The sequence below is a fragment of the Musa acuminata genome, chromosome BXJ3-11 (assembly GCF_036884655.1).
Source record: "Musa acuminata AAA Group cultivar baxijiao chromosome BXJ3-11, Cavendish_Baxijiao_AAA, whole genome shotgun sequence".
Taxonomy (NCBI): Eukaryota; Viridiplantae; Streptophyta; class Magnoliopsida; order Zingiberales; family Musaceae; genus Musa; species Musa acuminata.
In genome coordinates this window covers 23,580,003-23,600,542 of record NC_088359.1, presented here as the reverse complement: position 1 = coordinate 23,600,542, position 20,540 = coordinate 23,580,003, and the positions used below count along the sequence as shown (strand labels likewise).

Genomic DNA, 20,540 nt, shown 5'->3' with positions numbered 1-20,540 from the left:
CAAATTTTTATCCGACCCCCTTTGAAGTAAAGACATTAATTTGGCTCGTCAGCTACAAATGCAGTAAATTAAAATACCATTTAACTTGGACAAGCCAGCTAAATCCATGACACGTATCATGAATTGAATGGTTATTAATTACCATATATTCGTAATTATTAATTCTCAAAAAAACGAAAGCCAAATTTTAAAATGAAGTATTTATTCCAAATGTGCTTTTTTGGTAGATAGAACCCAACATTACGGTATTACTATCCTAATAACGAAGTTAATAGATCAATGGATTAAGATTAAGACATAATACCAAACTATTAATTCGAAACCAGCATTCACAGAGGCATATAATTAATACTAACAGGAATTGGCCTGCCGATTCTCCGGCACATTATCATCCTACCTCTTGCGTAACAAAGTGTCATTTGATCTTAAACAAACACGATTGAGGAGTTCAATAAAGAAAAAGGTATAGAATGTATTTTGTTTTCACCTATCAGCTTAGCAATGAGAGGGTGACCGCAAAAAATGTAGTTGTCAGGTCCCAATTGACTGATTACTTCAGGTCATGTCAAAAGCATCGGCTGTTGCTTGGTCACCATTCATCTCAACAGCTTAAGAGACTCGGATCATCCTGAATCAGCATGACCCTTGAAAGCAGTCGTGTACAGGAGGAGTAGGGGCAAAAAAAGAAGAAAACATGTATTAGTTTGCTGTACAACTAGAAAGCGTCGGCTACTGGCGCAAGAACGAGACATAGGCTTCACTCTCCTAATGATTCAAGACTCAGTGGAATGTGTTTCAGGGCCAACCAGAATCAGCACCAAACAATGTAAAGCTCCGGTCAGCTCAAACCCACAAGATCCCGCCCGCCAGGCCGACTCATCCTCTAACATCGTCAATAGGCGCATCAAACTTTTCCTCCTTTTGATGGCTGCTTGTTTGGAAGACAGAACGAACAGCTGGATTAGTGTCTTTCAGTAAAGCAGGAAATTTAACTAGTATGTTAAGCATATAATAAACTTGTTATCATTTTTTCATATTTATACATAAATCATTGGTAAGACAACAGATCTTCTCCAAGTTGAAAAAGAAGGTTACCTTATTGGGTATCTTTGCCAATGCGTCAAAGCTTCCGGGTGTGGCTACTTTCAATATCTCGAATGAACATAGTAAGTTTTCATCTATGCTCAACAAAGCACCCACATTATCAAATTCCCCACAATAGTTTGGAGCTGAAAAAATTGTGACTAATCTTCGGTGAGCGAAGAACTCATATCCATCCTCCACCACCTACGAAATAACTATCAACTTGAGCAACATTTAACAAAACGTAGGAAAAAAAATGGAACAGAAGGAGAAAGGACAGTGATTACTTGATGAGCTCGGCAAATAAGATCCAGATCATTCTTCTCCAAAAACTCGACAAGCTTATCTGCACCAAAAGTGACTGAAACTCCTCGATCACTCTCACCCCAGCCTTGTACATCAGAATCAGGATCGGACCAAAGCAAATCACAAAGAAGACCATAGTCTGGAATCTCAGTGGGCCTTGAGATATCTCGAATTTGGTCAATGTTCTCCAATTCTGGTGAAAGACCGCCATGCATGCACAAAATCTTTTCATCTATCAGTGCAGCCAAGGGCAAGCAATTAAAACAATCACAAAATGTCTTCCATAGTCGAATATTGAATCTCCTTTTACACTCATCATAAAATCCATAGACTCTATTGATTTTAGCATCTTCATGGTTGCCTCTTAGAAGAAAGACTTTGTCCGGGTACTTTATTTTATAAGCCAAAAGCAAGCATATGGTCTCCAAACTATATTTGCCTCTATCCACATAATCTCCAAGAAACAAATAAGACGAATGAGGAGGGAAACCGCCGATCTCAAAGAACCTCAAAAGGTCAATGTATTGCCCATGTATATCACCTGCAACAGAAAAGGCATATCAAAATGTTTCAAGATTCTCAAGCCAATTTATCACTCAAATGTGAAAAGCATGTTAGTAAAAACAAACAACTAAATTTCAAGCATCCATTTTAATCTTGATATGGGAAGATAACACATGGCAAGCTGTCAATACTCTGGCTCGCACATCATGTGGGTCCCTGGTCCACTAACTAGGTGATGTGATTGAGGAGGTGAACGGGCGTAACTATAATCCTGTGATTCTTGGATTCGGTGAATTTGTGATTGTAGGATAATCTTCCATGATATTTAACCATACCTTCGAGTCTTACGATCCCTCACCGTACTATAAAAGCCCTCAAGTAAGCTACCTACGAGGATTACAATTGACTTAATAAGTTTGACACTTAATCGAATTCTCTGAACTCACTTGCTAACTTAAGTATCAGATGGGCTTTGATGGGCATGCACCCAATGCAGTTTTGCAAAGTCATGATTTAGCATTTCGACATTCTTTGAATTGAGGACTCGTCTCGGTTCTGTCATCTCCTCACCTACCACCCATTCCACCCCCTCACCAGGTTCAACATCATCTTCTTTCATAGGATCTGAGGACTCGTTATGACCGTTGAATCTATTATTCCCAAAGGGGAATTTGTCGTTGATGGGGTGATGTTGATGGGATCTTCGGGCAAAGCTAATCTAAGGTGGTCGAAGTCACCTGAGAAATTGCCAAGAGATACCCAAAGTTAAAGGAACTATATCCAAACTGGGTTAATCCCTTGGCGAAGCCCCGAGAGGCCTTGTACTCCATACAACAGGCCTCGTCTTCTTGGAGCAACCCATTGAGACCCTCCATGATACCTTGGAGATTGGCGAGCTTGATTTAGGCTGTCATTGCCACTTGAGCAAATCAGTCCCATTCCACTTATACTTCCTCTACGCCATGAGATCTATGGCTGATCCTACGGCTCCAACACCATATGCCTTGTTGCAATGGACTTCAACTCATCTCATCCACCTTAAGCTAGAATTGAGTTGCCTTGTGCATGATTGTTATCTTATGTTCGAGTTAATTGCCTTATTCTGAAGGTCATTGCACTCCCTCAACAGGTGAGACACGACGACCAAGGCATCGAGGACTCAATTGATCAATGCTCCCACTATATGGTGGTTTAGACGCTTACCATGATGGTACCCTTATGGGCGTTAACGATGAGGTCCTTACTGGACCTCACATACAAACCTTTCACTAACCCCAAGTGTAGGACACCCCGGTTTCTTAAGGTGGCCACTCGTGGAACCTCCAAGAGTTGGTTGGTCGCAACCAACCCCCAATTGAGCTAGAAGGGGACCCTCTCCTGCTTCAGGCCAACTTGGTGCCAACTCGCAGCGAATGAGAATCGATCTATCAAGTAGACCTTGAACACGTTAAGAGGTGGGCCGCTCGAGTGGGCCGATGAGATTGAAGGTCTTAACTCCCCCCCAACCATTATCACTGCCTCTCCCATCGAGATCTCCTCGAACGGGAGGATTCAACAACCCTCGAAGACTCCCCCCTCGTGGCAGAAAGGGGGATAGGACCTTCTATACACCCTAAAAAGGAAGGCTCCTCGATCCTCTAGCATTAGCTAGATAGAGGTGGTAGTGGTGAGTCCCTTCGGTGCTTGTGCATCAGATTCAATGCCAAGGCTCGCCATTCCTCTTCAAGTATGTTGAGGTGCCCGATGCTCTGGCCTAGTGTGCTAGTCATAGGTGCCTTGCAAGCCAACCACGTGAGTGATGGCACGTGTGACATGCTACGCAGTCATTTTGCTTATTATTATTATTGGCATTTTTTCACTTTATGGTGTATGTTGCATATATTGTAATGTCCATGGATCTATGCAATGAGAATCAGATCGTGATGAGATCGCGATAATGAGATTGATTCATCTTTAAACACAGATACTAAATAATCTCAATCGTAGGTTACTACTCCAAAGGGACATCGAGATAACCGGACAGACCAGTGTGCTATATACTCATCTATATGATAGAGACGGTTGGTCTCATAGCTGCTCGTGTGGGGACACTAGGGATACAATACAAGTGCTCATTGAAGAATGAGTTCACTGATTGATCCGCTCACGGAATGTTGGATGGTTGATAGTACTTCATTATCAAATAATGATTTTGTGGTCTCATTTGTGTGTTTGATCCTTAGACCTGAGACACCAAGGATGCCTAGTATGAGTACTTCGCTCTTTGATACTGGATTTATAGGTTTGGAGGTTTCAGATCTGACACAACCGATCATCGGGGGTGGTAGCCAACGTTACGAAAGCAATTGAGTATCGATAGATGATTATCCGCTCTCGATGTCATAAGAAGCATATCCTATGTGTTCTTGCTCAAGCAAATCCCTGGCCAGGGTTATTCGGATTGAGAGAGAAAGAATTCTCCAAGAGAATCTGATTAGAGCGAACTCGAGTAGATTTTGTATGGGCCTGACAGCACCATGCTCGTTATACGGTCTCTAGAATATTAAATGGATGAGGGACTATAGATCCACGGTAATTAAGGACAAATAGACCCAATAGATTGAATTCTCTTATATCGTTTGGGGACTACGACGTAGTGGCCTAGTACGTCCGTAGTCGATGAGTCGATTGAATTATTATAAGAAATGATAATTCACTGAGTTAAGAGTTCTAACAGGCATGACTCACAGCCAGCTCGATATTGGGCCTAGAGGATCACACACATATGGTAGGTGTTACAACAAGTAGAGGTTCGAATATGAGATATCCGTTGGAGACCCTATCTTATTGGATATCCAATAAGCCCTTGAATTATTGGATATCCAATAAGCGCTTGAATTATTGGATCTTGTGGATAAGATCCAATAAGAGCCAATGAGAGATTATTGGGTAGAGATCCACTAATCAAAGAGGCTTGGGTAGTTGGATAGAGATCCAGTACTCAATAAGACAGGATCCATTAGGGTTAAGTTGACAGGAACCTCTATAATAGGAGGGAACCAAAGGGGCATAGGCTAGACCCTTTTTGCCTGTCACCTCCTATTCTCCTCCCTCCCTCTCCTCCTTAGCCGACTGCCCTAGTTTGGGGTGTGTGGACAGTAAGAAGGGTCAGCCCCTTCTTGATTACGTGGTACGTGTGGAGAGAATGATCGTGCAACAATTTGAGGAGCGTCTTCGCCATATCTACCGTGTGGATCACCAGTAAAGAGGAGGATAATTGACCTTCTTTATCCTCTCCTATAGATCTAGAAGTTTTCAGGGATATACGATCTCCCTAGGTAACACATCTTTCACATGCATATAATTTTCGATTTTGTAATTTTTCGCACACCAATCATCGCACGATGACGAGAACTTTTTTCTTTTGAGAAATATAGGATTTTTGTTTTATGTTCTTCCACTGCGCATGTGATGCTCTGTTTAAGTTTTTCGACATAATGAAGCCCTAATCTCAATAGGAGGATTCGGCTCTACCTCATGCCTTCAGACACGTGCAACCCATTTGTCCCAACAAGAGGATTGGGAGGGTCAGAATGCTTCTTCCCATGCTTGGAAGCAACCTAAAGCATGTCTCTATGGAAATCCATGTTTGCAAAATACACAAAGAAGCAAAACCAATCATGAACTCGAAACCTCAAAGTATAAGAGGGGAAGGTAGCAAAGACTAACCCCGAGACACGAGACTAAGCTTTGTTTCAATAACTCACTATTTGCTCATCTGCTGGATTGCAGTGAACTTGAACAAGGAGTGAGCAACTCAACGGAATTGCTCCAAGTCGAACTTGTGCAACTTCGGAGGGGCAATAGCAAACTTTCGGACGGTCCAAGACATGCTAACGAGCCATCCATTCCTTGAAATGACATTAAAAAAACCTTCTTTTCCATCCCTTGTTGAAGCTCAGTGTCCCTTTGATGTTGCAGCTACTTCGGGCTAAAAGGAAGTATACTAAACCCTTGAAGCATATGTTGCAACATGATTACAACAGAAGACGTCAGGTAGTGTCGATCCTTTGGCATTCCCCAATAAAGGCCACAAGGTAACTTAAAGTGTTAGTTGCCACCCGAGCAGGCGAGGTCCTCCAATATTGAAAGACCCCGACAAAGAACGAATGAAGAGGAATCAAAGCTCAACCTCCAGTGTATTGGTTTATGTGTGGAAATAGTGGTTCAATGTATAGGGTCGATCACCACGCTGAGCAGTAATAAGCTCAAACTCGATCAAAATATGAAAAATCTCATTATTATCCTAAGTCCTCACAGCAGAGCGCAAGTCGAGTTTAAATGATCTTGTTAAAGATTGTGGGTACTTACTACTAGAGGGATTTTCCTCCAAAAGGGCAGCCTCCCTCAATAATAACTTCGACCCCTTCAAAGGAGGAAGAAGTTTCCTTGGCTGAAAACAAAGATGGTGACATAGCCAATAACTCGTTCAAGTCCCGAATGGATGTGGAGAAGAAGAGTTGGAGGACATCTCAAACCTTTTTCTAAGGAAGTTTTAAATCCTTGAGGAGTTCTTAAGCTCGAGAAGCCCGAATGCTCCGAAACCACTTAAAAGCATGAGAGGAGCAAATAAAGTCAGGATCCAATTTATAGGGGTTGAGTGACCCCTAAGCTTTCGTCGTTGGATCGTCGGGTGATCCCCTTAGGATCAAGGACGTGGTAGGACCCCATTGTAATCTTTCAGGATCCCTAACAATTCAGCTGACCGCCACGCAAAGCTCCTCGATTGTGCCACAATGTGAGATAGCAGGTAATTATTGCATCAAGCCAAGGATCAGATCTCCCATGATCCGACATAGTTGTTAATATGATGTGTCTGTGAGAAATCAAATTAATAGAGATAGCTCACATGCATCGGTCATATTCATTGACGAAACCATCATGCAACTTGCCTCTACGAAACAAAAAATCTACATGATGCATAGTATAAGGAAGCACCAAAATGACTATCCCACTAAGGGAAGCGTACCCCGATGCCAGCGTGACTGAATCTGCCTAAAGCGCTACCCCCGGACACAACCATGACCGCATCGGACTAAAGTGCTATCTTTGACAACAGGATAATCAAATCGGCATGAAGCGCCATTTTTTACGATAGTGCGATCAAATCAATCTGAACCGCTACCCCCACCACCAACACAACCAAATTGGCCTAAAGCGCCATGTTGGACGATAGCATGGTTGAATTGACCTGAAATGCTATCTTTGACACCAACACAATCTGTTCAGCCTGAAGCGCTATCTTCGATGCCAACACAACCGAATCAACCTAAAGTGTTATCTCCGACACTAGCACAATTGAATCGGCCTGAAGTGCTACCTCCGATGCGAACACAATCAAATAGACTTGAAGCACTATCTCAGATGCCAACACAACTGAAGCAGCCAAAGTACCATCTTCAATGCCAACAACACTGAATCAACCACAAAGCGTCACTTCGACAACCTAAATATAACTCAATTACCACCAAGTCCTTCTTTGTGTGAATAGCCTAAAAGAGTTACATCGTGCTTTGGCCCTACTTCATGTGTCAAAGCATGATGGTGGCAAATGATATGGGTAGTTAACACAAGTTGTCGACATTCTAGCTCACATGTATGTGGGTCCCTAGTCCATTAAGTAGGTGATGTGGTTGAGTAGGAAAATGAGCATAGCTACAATCCCGTGATTCCTAGATTCGATGAATTCATGGTCGAAAGATGCGCATTACCGCCCCCGATATTTAACCACATCTTCGGGTCTCACGATCCCTCATCGTACTATAAAAGCCCCCTAAGTATGTCACTTATGAGGATTAGGATTGACTTTTATTAGGTTTGGCACTTGACCAAATCCTTCGAGCTCACTTGCTAACTTAAGCATTGGTTGGACTTTGTTGGGCACACCTCGACACAATTTTGCAAGGTTTCAATTCGACATTTCGACGTTCTCAACACCGAATCCTCCTGTGATAGACTTAGGAAAGGGCGACGATTGGATCTGAAACACCTCCTCGTCAGACAACCAAAATCTAGATTAACAAATCTAATCATTTTATTCACATAAATATTAAATAAATGTCAAAAGCATGCTACCAAATACAAGTAGCCAAAATACTAATATCCTTACGTGCATTTGATTGTACAATTTTGTAAAACTTTATATAAAAATTGGCATATTAAAGCTAAAGAGTGGTAAGGCATGCAAAAGATAATGCATTTTGCACAATTACACGAGTAAGACTACAAGATGCACTAGTTTTACGTTCATCTACTGAAGGACCAACTAATACGCATATAAGTAAATAAAACCACATATAAGTAAATAAGAGCTCCAGAAAGACATTTATGGTGGTGTAGATAGAAGATACAGAATGATCATAAATACTAAAATGAGGGAGGCAAAATCTTTTATCCAACAATGGTAAAGTAAGATTTGGTGGTCACGTAAATTACTATCATAATGGAACATATGTTGGTTGCTCTTGTCAACATAAAGGTCAGTGAGTCTACATAAGTAATTTTCCACTAGTTTAATCGCCTCGCTCCACATTATTCCTTCCTTACTCTTTACCGATTAAATTCTGCTAAATTCCTTTCTACCAACTAACTTGATTAAGAAACCTTAGGAAGTTAGGTTTCCTCAAATATTACCTTAAGATCTCCCCCATCCTCTACAACCTTTCCTCACTTCTTTCTGGCTCCTGACTCAATCAAGCAGGAATTCCTAATTTGCAGAGTAGCTCCAACTAAATAACAAGTTCTAGTCCAAAACATAAGAAAGGCATAAGATGCATATCTGAAAGAACAACAATCATCGATCAACAGCACAGCGTGGGAGAGTTTAACAGTTGCAATTTTTTGGCTTTTAGTTAGTTTCCGAGAAGAACAGAAGAATCTGTTTTTCGTAAAAGGCAACTGCACCACATTAAATTGAAAATCGTCGATCGAGGGATGAGGAGGATCAGAACTTACCGCAGATTTTGATGGGGGCGTGCAGCTCGAGGAGGTTGGGCTGCGAGAGGAACACCTTCTTCGCCTCGACGCAGAGCTGCCGGATCTCCGCCTCGAAGAGCTTGACCTGCCGGCCACCGCCACCGAGCAGCCTCCTTATCACGTCATCGAGCACCGGGCCTTCCATGGCGCCCATCGAGGCCCTCGTCATCATCATCTTCGCTCCCCCTCGCCTCCCGATCCCAGCTCCCAGAGACTGCAGCGCGTCTCTCTTTGTCCTCTTGGCGAATCGAAGTCTCTCTCTCTCTCTCTCTCTCTCAATCCTCGGATAGGGGGATTGAAGCGTGGGAAAAACACAGAGCACGAATGCTGCCAGGATTAGACGATTGGAACAAAGGAAAAGCCTCCGCGGAAGCGGAATTCAAAAGCGCGTCGATGCGAAATAGACGTCGGATTTAGAGCATGAAATCATCTCAGCCGTCGGACAAAGCGCGTGGCGCTGCTGCACTTGATAAGACACCTCGCTTAAACCGCCTTCAAAATTGTCTCCCCACCAGCCTTGGCGACTCATGCGGGTCCCTCAGTTCTGATTGGAGGGGTACGTGCGGCGGGTAACGGTTGAATAGGGTCTCAAATAACGAGCGGTTTATGGGCCATCAAATGCGACCCGACTCTTTCAACGTGGCCTGGCTTGGCCCAGTCCAACTAATTGATCAGGACCTACATCGAGGTATATTGATGTGCTTGATGGGTTAAAAGGAAGTTGGAATGAAACATGTGTTATCGAACAATCTTGAAGCAACAGTCGAATAGCCCCACTAGGATTATGGTTGAGATGTAGTTGTTGACTAGTATGTGTTGTTCTGGTTGGGTTGTGGTGGGGGTTTCATACCCTCTGCATGTTTAACTTAAGAGTTCAAGGAAAGTCGCACACAATTTCCTTGCCAACGCATGTAAGGCGGTTGGGGTGGGATCATGACTTGATACATTTCCACCATACTTGAAGATTAGCACACACAGAAACAAAACCTTAAGAAGTGAACAAGGCTTGTGCAACAAAAACAATCCTCCTAAGTAGCGATGATATCAGCCTCGAGTTCTTTGAGGTTCTTCTCTTTCCTTCTAACAAGAACTCCATTAATTTGCATCAGAACGTAGTCTCTTTGTTTCAAAGGAATGATGGTAGCTCATCATCACCTGAGTCACCAATTAAGATAATGTTGCTTTAGGAGTCTTGAGTTTGATTGTGACTAGAATTGTATATGATTTAGAGTTTTAAGTTTGGTAAGTACTGAGTTGTTGAGTCGCAAACAATTGTAATGTTTGAGCTCTATAAAGAGACAGGAATTTATTTGTCTAGTATGTTGTGGTAGCCAGCAGCAATGTGATCGAAAGTTGCTCGGATATCTATATCGGATATTTCTCTCCTCTTTCGTTATTCCATCCATTTCCTGAGTATATGGAATCAAAATTATACCGCTTGAAGTATTGTGATCAAAGCTAGCTATCTGTGAACACAACTATTTGCACTACAACCACGTTGATCCCAATCCTACATCATATGACTGACGCAAACACGGATGAACATCCTCCCTGATATGGGAGTCGTAAAGGAGGAGAAAGGGATGAACCAAGGCTTTGATCACAAAACCTCGAGTGTTATGAGGCTTTTTTTTGCATCCGGACCTTTTGGTACAGCCTGAAATCAAGTTATGAGACATAACTACTAAATAACGTAATCTGCAATCATACGCTAAGATGAAACAATTGCAGAACACAAACCCAACACGAGGTTCTTTTTGGTACATCCTAACCATTGTAGTCTTGAAAATTGTGGTCTTACACGAGTAACATGACTTCATGAAAGGAACAAATAGATTGCACTTACAAGATCGTTGATTATCAAAACTAGGTTCCGCAACGTGACGTAGGCTTGAGTAGAGATAAGCAGGGGATTCACATAATATGTTGCACTCCTGCCCTTCCCTGCTACTCAAACAGTGATATATGAGAAGCAAAATACATTTACAGCAGACGATGTCTCTAATATGTGGCTGCAGCTAAATATAAAAGGCATCACTCATGGATCAACACATTAGAAACAAGAAATGAAAACTTGAAAGAGAAAATCAACAAATCGAGGCCTTGGCGAAACTGATGGAGTTTTGCTCCAGGATAGCTTATGCAATTGACAAACAACGTATCTCCGGGACATCAGAAGAGCTCCTCCGAGTTAAATTTGTTCCAAGCTTCCTGTTTCACATCACAAAGGAACAGATTGATAACAAATGCAAAAAGGAATACACTGAACTCGGATCAAGATTCTCACAGCAAACTAGCTTGTCTTCCCCATTTTCTTACAATTGCCTACTTTCAGAATTTTCAGAGAAGGATAATCACACTACGACACAAACACAAAACTAGCATAAGGCTGTCTAGGTTATGAACTCGATTGCAAAGACTGCAGGGCACCATGTTGACAAGGACATGCCTAGATCAGGTCAGTGCTATTAGCTAATTTCCTAATCTGGATAACTGAATATAGACCATAATAACAGAACATGACGAGACAAGATGGCCCAGCTACCTGGTAGAACTCCTGATCTATTAAATAGAGAAAATTAAATTAACAAGGTACCAGAGCATATTGGCCCAAAGTGATGTATTAGTAAATTAAGGTCTTTTCTAAGAAATAATAATGTTTTAAATCCAGACATTAAACTTATGCTACCGTTGTTCCTCGGTAAAACCACACATACAAGGGGGGACAAGAAACAAGTTTCAATGGGATGTTCAATCACCTACATAAAAGATTCATAAACACAAAACTACGAGTAATCAAAGCATGAATTAACTTCACAAAACATTCTTAAAACCACACATACAAGGGGGGACAAGAAACAAGTTTCAATGGGATGTTCAATCACCTACATAAAAGATTCATAAACACAAAACTACGAGTAATCAAAGCATGAATTAACTTCACAAAACATTCTTAAAATATTAATATCATTGATCACTAGTATACTTCCTACGATATCAATCTAAGCTCTCCAAAATAAACAAGTTCAGCAATCTTTGCAGAATTACAAAGCTCAGGAAACTAATATATCTGAAGAGGGTGTAAACATTTAAATAAGTTGGATCTATGCTGTATGGTTTCTCTCAAAGTGATAAAACTTTTTTATTTCTAATAAAGGGGATATAGAACTGTTATGGGTTTCAGGTTAAGTTCTTTAAATAAGAAGACTTTTAGCTCAAAAACTCGTAGCCTTCATCAGGACACATCAATGAGCCTCTCAAAATGTAATAAAACCCTCATTTTATAATATATGTTCTTCATCTGTTCATCAAGTTCTTCATTGATGATACCAAACCCAAGCTTTGGTTCAAGAAATTTGTAATCCTCTTTTCAAATGGTGCTCTGAGTTCTAAAGAACACTAAGGGTTGCAAAACCACTGTTGTTGTTTAGTTCATAACATACATGACACACCAAAATGAAAACAATAGCCATTTTACTTTTTCTTGAGACTGCAAAGCTCATTATGAAAGCAATCAACAAGAATTGGGAGCAAGTTGCAATGAGATACATACCTTAAGGAGATCAAACACCTTCTCTGCAATATACTTTTGTTGAAGAGTTGCACCCTTCTGTTGAACTTTATCAGGATGAATGCACAAAGTTGCTTTTCTATAGACCTTTTTCACAGCCGCGGCAGTGATTAAATCGGTTAAAGATACAGGTTGCCAACCACACTCAGGCCAGAGTACCTGCCAACATTTTGTAAAATCAGGAAGATGATCAACAAGTAGGTGACAATTAACGTCAAATCCCGGTCCATTTGTCTTAAGTAAATACTGAACTTCCCACACAAAATCAAAATGTGTTTCTTGCATATCCAAATGAACCCTTAAAACTTCAATCAAATTCTGAAGTTTATCTTTAGAAAACTGAAAAAAAAAATTCCACTAGAATGGACTGACATATGTTTGACACCCTTCCGCCGCCGACTGCTTAAATTTCATATATATGTACATTCATCTGCCGGAACTGCATGCAAGTAGCACATTATGTATGATCACAAAAGCACATTTCCAATTGAACAAGGTCTCTCTTTTGATCTGATCATGACACAGATGTCCTCCCAAGTACAGATATTTATATTTAAATATATATATATGAATGCCCAACTGCTTTCTCATATTTTATTAAAAGCATAAAATGAATCCTAACATGCATGAATTATGATGATAGTTAGTTGATTCAAACAAAGGGTTAAGAAACAATTTGTGACTACAAAAGACTGTTAAGTTGTTCACAATTTCAAGGCTAACAAGCAATTAGATGGAAAGATCAAAATCAGGAACCTCCCTCGTTCATTCCTCCTATCCCCCACCTCCACCTTTTTCAAGATATGCCGACTGATAAAACCCTGCTCCACCTAGTCCCTCCACCTCCAACTCCAACATACCACTGATGACCTTTAATATAATAGTAACCTCATTAACACTGCTTTGAAGAATTTTCCATATCATTTGACATTCTTACCTATAAATGGACATTGTAGTTCCACCATGGAACTAATTCTCCTAGGCATAAGGCGTATTACACAAGCTCCTAGATATCTTTGGGCACACAACACATAGAACATACTTTTATGATTTTATCATAAAGATTCAGGTTGTCCAGATAAGAGTGAAAACTTTACAAATCGTTAGTTCTGTTCCGTACTGCCTTAAACATGACACCCTATCTGGTAAGGTCTGTAAGGAAGTTGAATAATTGCAACAACCAATTAGATATAATTCAACTGGGTGACCATATCAACATCACGATATCTGTTAGGCATCAATTATGACTCCCTTCACATTACGAAGACATTTAACTCCTAAGATTTTCTTAGTAACATACAAAAAAGAATAGCTAGAGGGGCATGTGGCATGATTCAAGACAAATTGATATATTCCAGTACTATAATACACATATTTGAAGTAACCAGTGAAGAAGCATTTGACTGAAAGCACATGTCCTATTGTAGAATGATCAATATTAAGGAGTTCAAAAGAGAGACTACACTTTACAAAAGACAGAATTCAGGGCAAGAAAATATTAGAAGTACAGGTGCAAGAAATATAACCACTACCAATGCAACATGCCAATCTCAAAATATTGGCAACAAATTCAGTGATATGAAAGAACAGTTGCTTACATAGTGCAATGTTGATAGCAAGGTGCGCAAGTTGCCTTCTTTACCAGAGGCCCATCGTTTTATCTCAATATCTTGGGTTTCAGCAATCCTCTGAAATTAGCATGGACAATTATCAGACAGATGACAAGCAATGTGTATGAGACAATGACCTTAGAACAAAGAATAGAAAAAATGTGATATAAGCTTTTTGGGGGGAGAGAGAGAGAGAGAGAGAGAGAGAGAGAGAGAGAGGGAGAGGGAGAGACAAATAGTTGATAAGACTAATTATAGCATTGGGAAGAGCAGAAACTAGAAAGCATACATGTCTTTCTGCCTGCTCCCTTTGAGTCTGCATATCACGCTCATTTTTCTCTGCCAAAGCTTTAGCCTGTACAGAATCCAGACTATTATGCCAAAAATAAAGATTTACTGCAGCCAAGTTATGCACTTCCAGAATCAGATAGTTCATTTCCAGCAGAAAAGCACAAGTGGCTATCCTCATTTTTATACAATACGACCAAGGTAAAAAAAAACATTACCGCACGCTCAAGTGTCCTTTGATGTCGTTCCAACCTAGCTCTTCTTCTCTCTTCGCTCTCTCCTTCAATTTCTTGAAATTCTCCAGATGATGGAGGGCCTTTTAATTAAAAGAAAAGAGGGGGAAGGAAAGGATAAGGATGAGAGACAATAATTAGATAAAACAATCTACAGAAAGAGTTACTGCAGAAAAGCAAAATTTGAAAACCAAGCTGCACAGATAAGAATATTACCTCCAAAAATGGAAGCTAGATCATCTGCAAAATTTGATGTCGATGCTGTCTTTCTGACGGAGGAGTAACTCGAAGTCGTTCTCCTTGTCGCATCAAAACCACCCTTATTTTGTGCTTGACCATCAAACATAGCTTCCTAAAATATTTAACCTGTAAGTGATAACCTGCGGAAATTAAAAGTCATTGCTCCCAATAATTTCAAATTGGCTCTCACCGACGGGGTAGCTCTTTCCTTTGGTGCACTGGTTGCTCGAGCACCCATACCAAAAAAGGACTCCAGATCATTTTCCGGCTTTTGTTGTTTTTCTCTTGCAGCTGCAGCAGCCCTTTCTCGAGCTTCTGCAGCAGCTCTTTCTCTAGCTTCAGAAGCAGCTCTTTCTACTGCAGCTCTTTCAGCTCTACGCCGAGCTTCTGCTGCAGCTCTATCCACAGCAGCCCTTTCTCGTGCTGCAGCTGCAGCAGCCTTTTCTCGTGCTTCTGCAGCTGCCCTTTCCTTCGCTTCTGCAGCAGCCCTTTCAGCTCTTTCTCTGGCCTCCTTTTCTGCTCTTTCCCTTGCTTCTGCTGCAGCTCTTTCACGTGCTTCGGCAGCTGCCCTCTGAACTGCAGCTCGTTCAGCTCGCTGCCGTGCTTCCGCATTTGCCTTCTCAACAGCTACCCTCTCAGCCTTTACTCGAGCTTCTGCAGCAGCTCTTTCTCTGGCCTCTCTTGTAGCCCTCTCCACAGCTTGTCTGTGTCTTTCTCTTTCCCTCTCAAGTTCTTGCTCCCTTTCCTTTTCAAGTCTCTTTCGCTCCTCTTTATACTCCCGTTCCTTCTGTTCCCGTTCCCAATTTAATCTTTCTTGTTTATCAGTATCTTCCAGATCTTCTTGAAGCATGGACTCCCTATTTTTAGCAAATTTTGAATCACGTTCCCTCTCCCTTACCTCCTTAGCATGCTTGAATTTTGCTTCAGCTCTATCCATGGCCTCCTTCATGGCAGCCGCAGATGCTGCAGCAGCTGAATTTGTCTCAATTTCTTCTTCACCAGGAAAAATATCTGAATGATCTTGGGCAGGCATTTGAGGCTTGGCCATTACAAAATCTTCAAGTTCATCCATTGGAGATACAACAGGCTTCCTTCTTGATTCATTGTGGTGACTATAAAATTCATTACCCTTTCTTGTCACAGTAGCACTAGAAGGAGCTTGATTGATCACGAGTGGAGGTGGTGGCCTAGAAGGTGGCAGAGCAGTAGTAGGTTGAGTGAAGAGGGGAACCTCATCAACAGTAAGCCATACATCATCTGCTGTATCCCGTTGTTCATTGGACTCTGAAAATTTTCCCGAGATATTTCTTCCAACTGTGTCAGAACTTTGAAAACCACTGCTGCCACCAGATTCTTCAGAGTAAGAAGGTTTGTTAGTCTGCATCTTTGGCAAGATGTTCTCAAAAGCATCCATTGGAGATTGAGAAGATGGTTTTGTTCTGTGTCCAGAGCTCATGTTCTGGGCACCTTTTAGAGGGCTCTTGTCCCTTCTAACATCATTTGTTTGAGTTGTAAAGAAGGGTTCTGATCTTGAGACTCCATTAGAAGCAATACTATCATCAGGTATTCCACTGTTATTGGAGGAGGCATCAACTTTCACGTTCCCAAAGTTTTCTGGTCTACTAATGTGTTCCAAAGGGTCAGCAAAGAACCCAGAGGCTGAATATGTGGAGGGAGGTTTTGACTCTAAAACAACAAAGGGATCTTCCGTCGTACTGGCAGGTGGTTTAGCTGATGAAACAGTGGGCTTCTGTTCATTAGCCACTGAAAACTCTCTGCAAAACATTTGTATTAAAGAATATGACAATATGAGATAATGGCAACTATAACATGAAAATGCAGAGCCTCAATACAGCAGGAAGACATCTATCACAAGATGAGTGGAGCATAGACTCTGCCCTTAATCCCATAATGCTATAACATAGAGTCAACATGATATAGGAGTGTTCATTGGCACTGTTAAATAAGCAAAGAGGAAACTGCCATAGGAGTGTTCAATTCATCTCTGCAGAGTAAACATGATATAGGATCACAAGGATATGCTAAGAATACTTCATGAATATTCCTCAAAACTTAAGTACAGTTACATTCTAAGTTTTCCAAAGGGATCTTCCTAAAAAAGCAATGACTTGTACTTTGGAAATCTTGTAGCTCCAATCCTACATCACGAAAGCACATGCATCTACACGTTTGACTGCTGTACACAGTGAAAATGAATCACTTTCCAAACTCAAATGAACTAAATTTAAAGTTTATTGTGGAAAAAGACCAAAAGGCTGCTATAGAAAACTACTAAAAGATAAGCTTCAAAGACAACTCAGCTGATGGTCTGATGGAAATTATCATTCTACATCTATACATTCCAACTCTCATTTGATACTGGAATTGGGATGTACATTCTATAGTTATATCTAAGGAACATATCCAAGAGAATTGTGTTCTTCTCTACAGATGTATACAAAGATCAAACAATGTGGTGCAATGGCTGCATAACAGAGGGGTCCTTGCTAGTTCTAGTGTTATCAGTGAGATTATTATTCCACATGTTTGTCTCAGGAAAAAAAGTAAATAATGCACTTCAGTGTAAATGTATTTAGCTCAAGATTTTAAATATTGGTTACACCAGTGTAATCAGTGAATTTATTATTCCATGTAAGTGTCAGTAAACCAACAAAATAATACTAATAATTAGTGTACATGTATATATCTCAAGGTTTTAACTATCAATCAGACAACATTTACCAGTCATCAAATACTAATAACAAAACATATAGAATGATACTGTAGATATAATGTTCGTATTCATTTCTAATTAGGTATCAGTTATACCATGCAACACAAGTTGGTATATCTCCTAGTACATAAATACCAGTATAATAAGTTATCAAACCAGTATAAGGCCGAAACATAAAACCATGATTGAGTTTAAAATGTGAGAAATAATAATCACAAGTTGCCTTCTAGTCTAGAATTCAATGCACATACATTTTAGTCTCGGTAAATTTCTTCAGAGTCCAAAGATTAACCATTCAAACTTGCAGATCATACATTTAAATTGGACTAAAAACTAATTAATTGTCCATCAATGCCAATCGAGATAATCAACTCTCTGCTTTATCTAGATAACAGAAGCATTGAATTTGTGACACGTGACTGAAGAGATTAATTTCCATCACTTCTAGTGGTTTAGGAAAAAGGAAAAAGTTCCCTTTTGAGTGATTATCTACCCGGACTTCTCAAAAATGTACCAGGCGTATTTGGTGTCAGGTTAAACATCATATGATAACTTGAGAAATTTTTGTTCAGGTAACTGGAATATGATAAAACTCCAGACTTTTACTGAAAACTAAGAACCCAAGGATTTCAAGGTATAAAAAGACTATGGAAAGTAACCAAATACAATTTTACTAATATTAAACAAAAAGTTTAAGTTTTGATTAAAAAAGAAGATCAAGAAAAAAATAATCAGAAGAATTACACCAAAGAACAAATCATTCATAAAGCTAGAAAGATGACTAAATTAAGAGGTTTGTCTGATGACTGTCTTACCCTAGAAAATCACTTATATTTGGTGAGAATCTAAAAAGATGGCTAATAGGTAACCATGTGTTATTACTTTTAAAAGGAGATTATTGAGACAACTGATTGGTTACAGGAAATAATAAACAAATGTTGAATAAGAAGAGAACATTGAGATGAATGACTGATTCCAGGAAATATTGATTAAGAAATATTGCATGACTGGAAATTTTGAGGTCACACCAATTAAAAATAAAATGATGAAAAATCATTGAAATAATCAAAGAACAAAAACCCCAAAGTATATTGTGCACTAATATGGAGCAGGAAATTGGTTCATGTTCCAAGTAAGGTAGTAACAAGCAGAAACTTCTAACTATCTGAAATCAGAAGCAAATGGGTGTGAAAGAAAAAGAAATGGCTAGATGCCGGGTTTTCAACAGAATGTACCTGGCCACCTTGTTCAAGTAAATTTGGGAGTAGATGATATCTTATGGTAGGCATTAAGCTTTACCGTTGTATAGCAAAAGTATATGCAAGAACATAATACAAAAAGTAGGTTCAAGTAAAAGCAATATTAGGATCAAGAATTAAAATAATAAAATAGGCATTGATGATGCTCACAACACAAATTACTGTTGTCTTGGACATAGATAAAGATTTTGATCCAGTTTTGGGATGATAAAGGAACCACAATCGGTCTTATCCATATTCAATCTGTTTCCTCTTTACAGCTCTGGACATCAAATGATCAGGGAGTGGCATCACAATGTCCAAATAAAACTGTCTATTTATATACTGTAAAACTGAACTCTGAGATTATTATCTTTCCAATGCAATCTGCTTGCAATTGCTTAACCATGTATCAGTTTTATAAAATATCATCATTTTCAAACAAAAGCATGCTTGCATATGCATAACATTCTATCCTTTTCATAGCTGATCCCAGAGCAAGAAAAAGAAGGGTAGCTGACAGGTGGCATGAAACTTTGTGACTGAAAATTCTTTCAACAGATCTGTCCTGCAGCACAACATAATGAGATCTATCCCACCCCAACATGATGGGTGAACAGCACAAAGTTTAAGCATAAGAGACATACATACATTTTTTGATCCAGGAGACCAGAATCAACAATTAGACTAAACACCAAAAAACCTCCGTCTTAATTAATTGTCAAATTTGTAGTTTAAAGTAATTAGTTCTAGGAGACATTTCTTCCACGTTGCTAACTAGGCATGGACAAAACCAATAACAAGAAATATATATATAGTCCAATGTTGAAATAGCATGCATGAATCTAGCACCGTACCTTTTCTTAGGAGGACTGCTCCCACCGAAACCAGGAATAAGATCATCGAAACCAGACAAGTCCTGATTTTTTTCAACAGCGGATCCCCTATAACTCGTACCTTTAGACTCCGACGTTGGCTTGCCAAGATTCTCAAGGAGATCCTCGTATGGAGGAGGGTAGACATTATTAGATCCTGACGACATCGAACCGAAGACATCATCGTACTTGAACGACGACGAGCTCTTCACCCCAGGCACCCCATCAAAGATGTCATCGTCATAGACCGGCTTATCGTAAACAGGCAAAGAAGACGAAGACGACGGCTTTACAGCCGCATCCTTATTGTACCCGTCGAAGATGGAGTCGAAAGCAGGAGGGGGCGAAGACGAGGCCGACCGATTCGAGGGCCTCGCCGGACCTCCAAACACATCATCGTAAGCCGGGGGGCTGCGGCTCTCAGAGATCTCAACCCCGTGATCGCCAAGCCAAGGCTCGCTGTCGGAGTTGGGATTCCAGCCGGATCTTGATTTGCTCCAGGAGCCGTTTGCTGCGGAGGATATGCCCGATCCGAACTCAAAATTCGCGGATCCGCCGCCAGACGAGGCAGCGGCCTTGGAAGCGGCCATGGGGACGGACTTTCCCTGGGGGCGGAAGCCGAAGTCCCGAGCCAGGATGCCCGGGAAGTCGTCCATGGGGGGTCGAGACGGGCGATCGAGATGCGGGTAGAGGTGGAGCGGCCTCTGTAGGCGGCGATCGGCGGGGATCCAGCGGGCGGAGGCCGACGATGGGAGGAGAGATCGGGGGGCGAGATGGAGAGGAGGAAGGGATTCGAGCCGGGGGAAGGAGGAAATGGTGATAGACTTTTTGTCTTCGGTGCGGG

General features: G+C 40.8%; 2 protein-coding genes across 2 annotated transcripts; both read right to left on the bottom strand.

Annotated features, from left to right (window-relative positions):
• Positions 1-563: 563 nt before the first annotated feature.
• Positions 564-9,220, bottom strand: LOC135652241 (serine/threonine-protein phosphatase PP1-like). The gene is made up of 4 exons (XM_065173056.1): positions 8,887-9,220; positions 1,371-1,930; positions 1,096-1,287; positions 564-928 (listed from the first exon to the last, which is right to left on the bottom strand). The coding sequence occupies exons 1-4, from the start codon at positions 9,080-9,082 to the stop codon at positions 905-907; spliced, it is 972 nt and encodes a 323-aa protein (XP_065029128.1). The 5' UTR covers positions 9,083-9,220; the 3' UTR covers positions 564-904.
• A 1,502-nt stretch (positions 9,221-10,722) lies between these two features.
• Positions 10,723-20,540, bottom strand: LOC135652686 (auxilin-related protein 2-like). The gene is made up of 8 exons (XM_065173825.1): positions 19,679-20,540; positions 15,040-16,624; positions 14,826-14,961; positions 14,595-14,692; positions 14,378-14,443; positions 14,077-14,166; positions 12,461-12,637; positions 10,723-11,118 (listed from the first exon to the last, which is right to left on the bottom strand). The coding sequence occupies exons 1-8, from the start codon at positions 20,350-20,352 to the stop codon at positions 11,080-11,082; spliced, it is 2,865 nt and encodes a 954-aa protein (XP_065029897.1). The 5' UTR covers positions 20,353-20,540; the 3' UTR covers positions 10,723-11,079.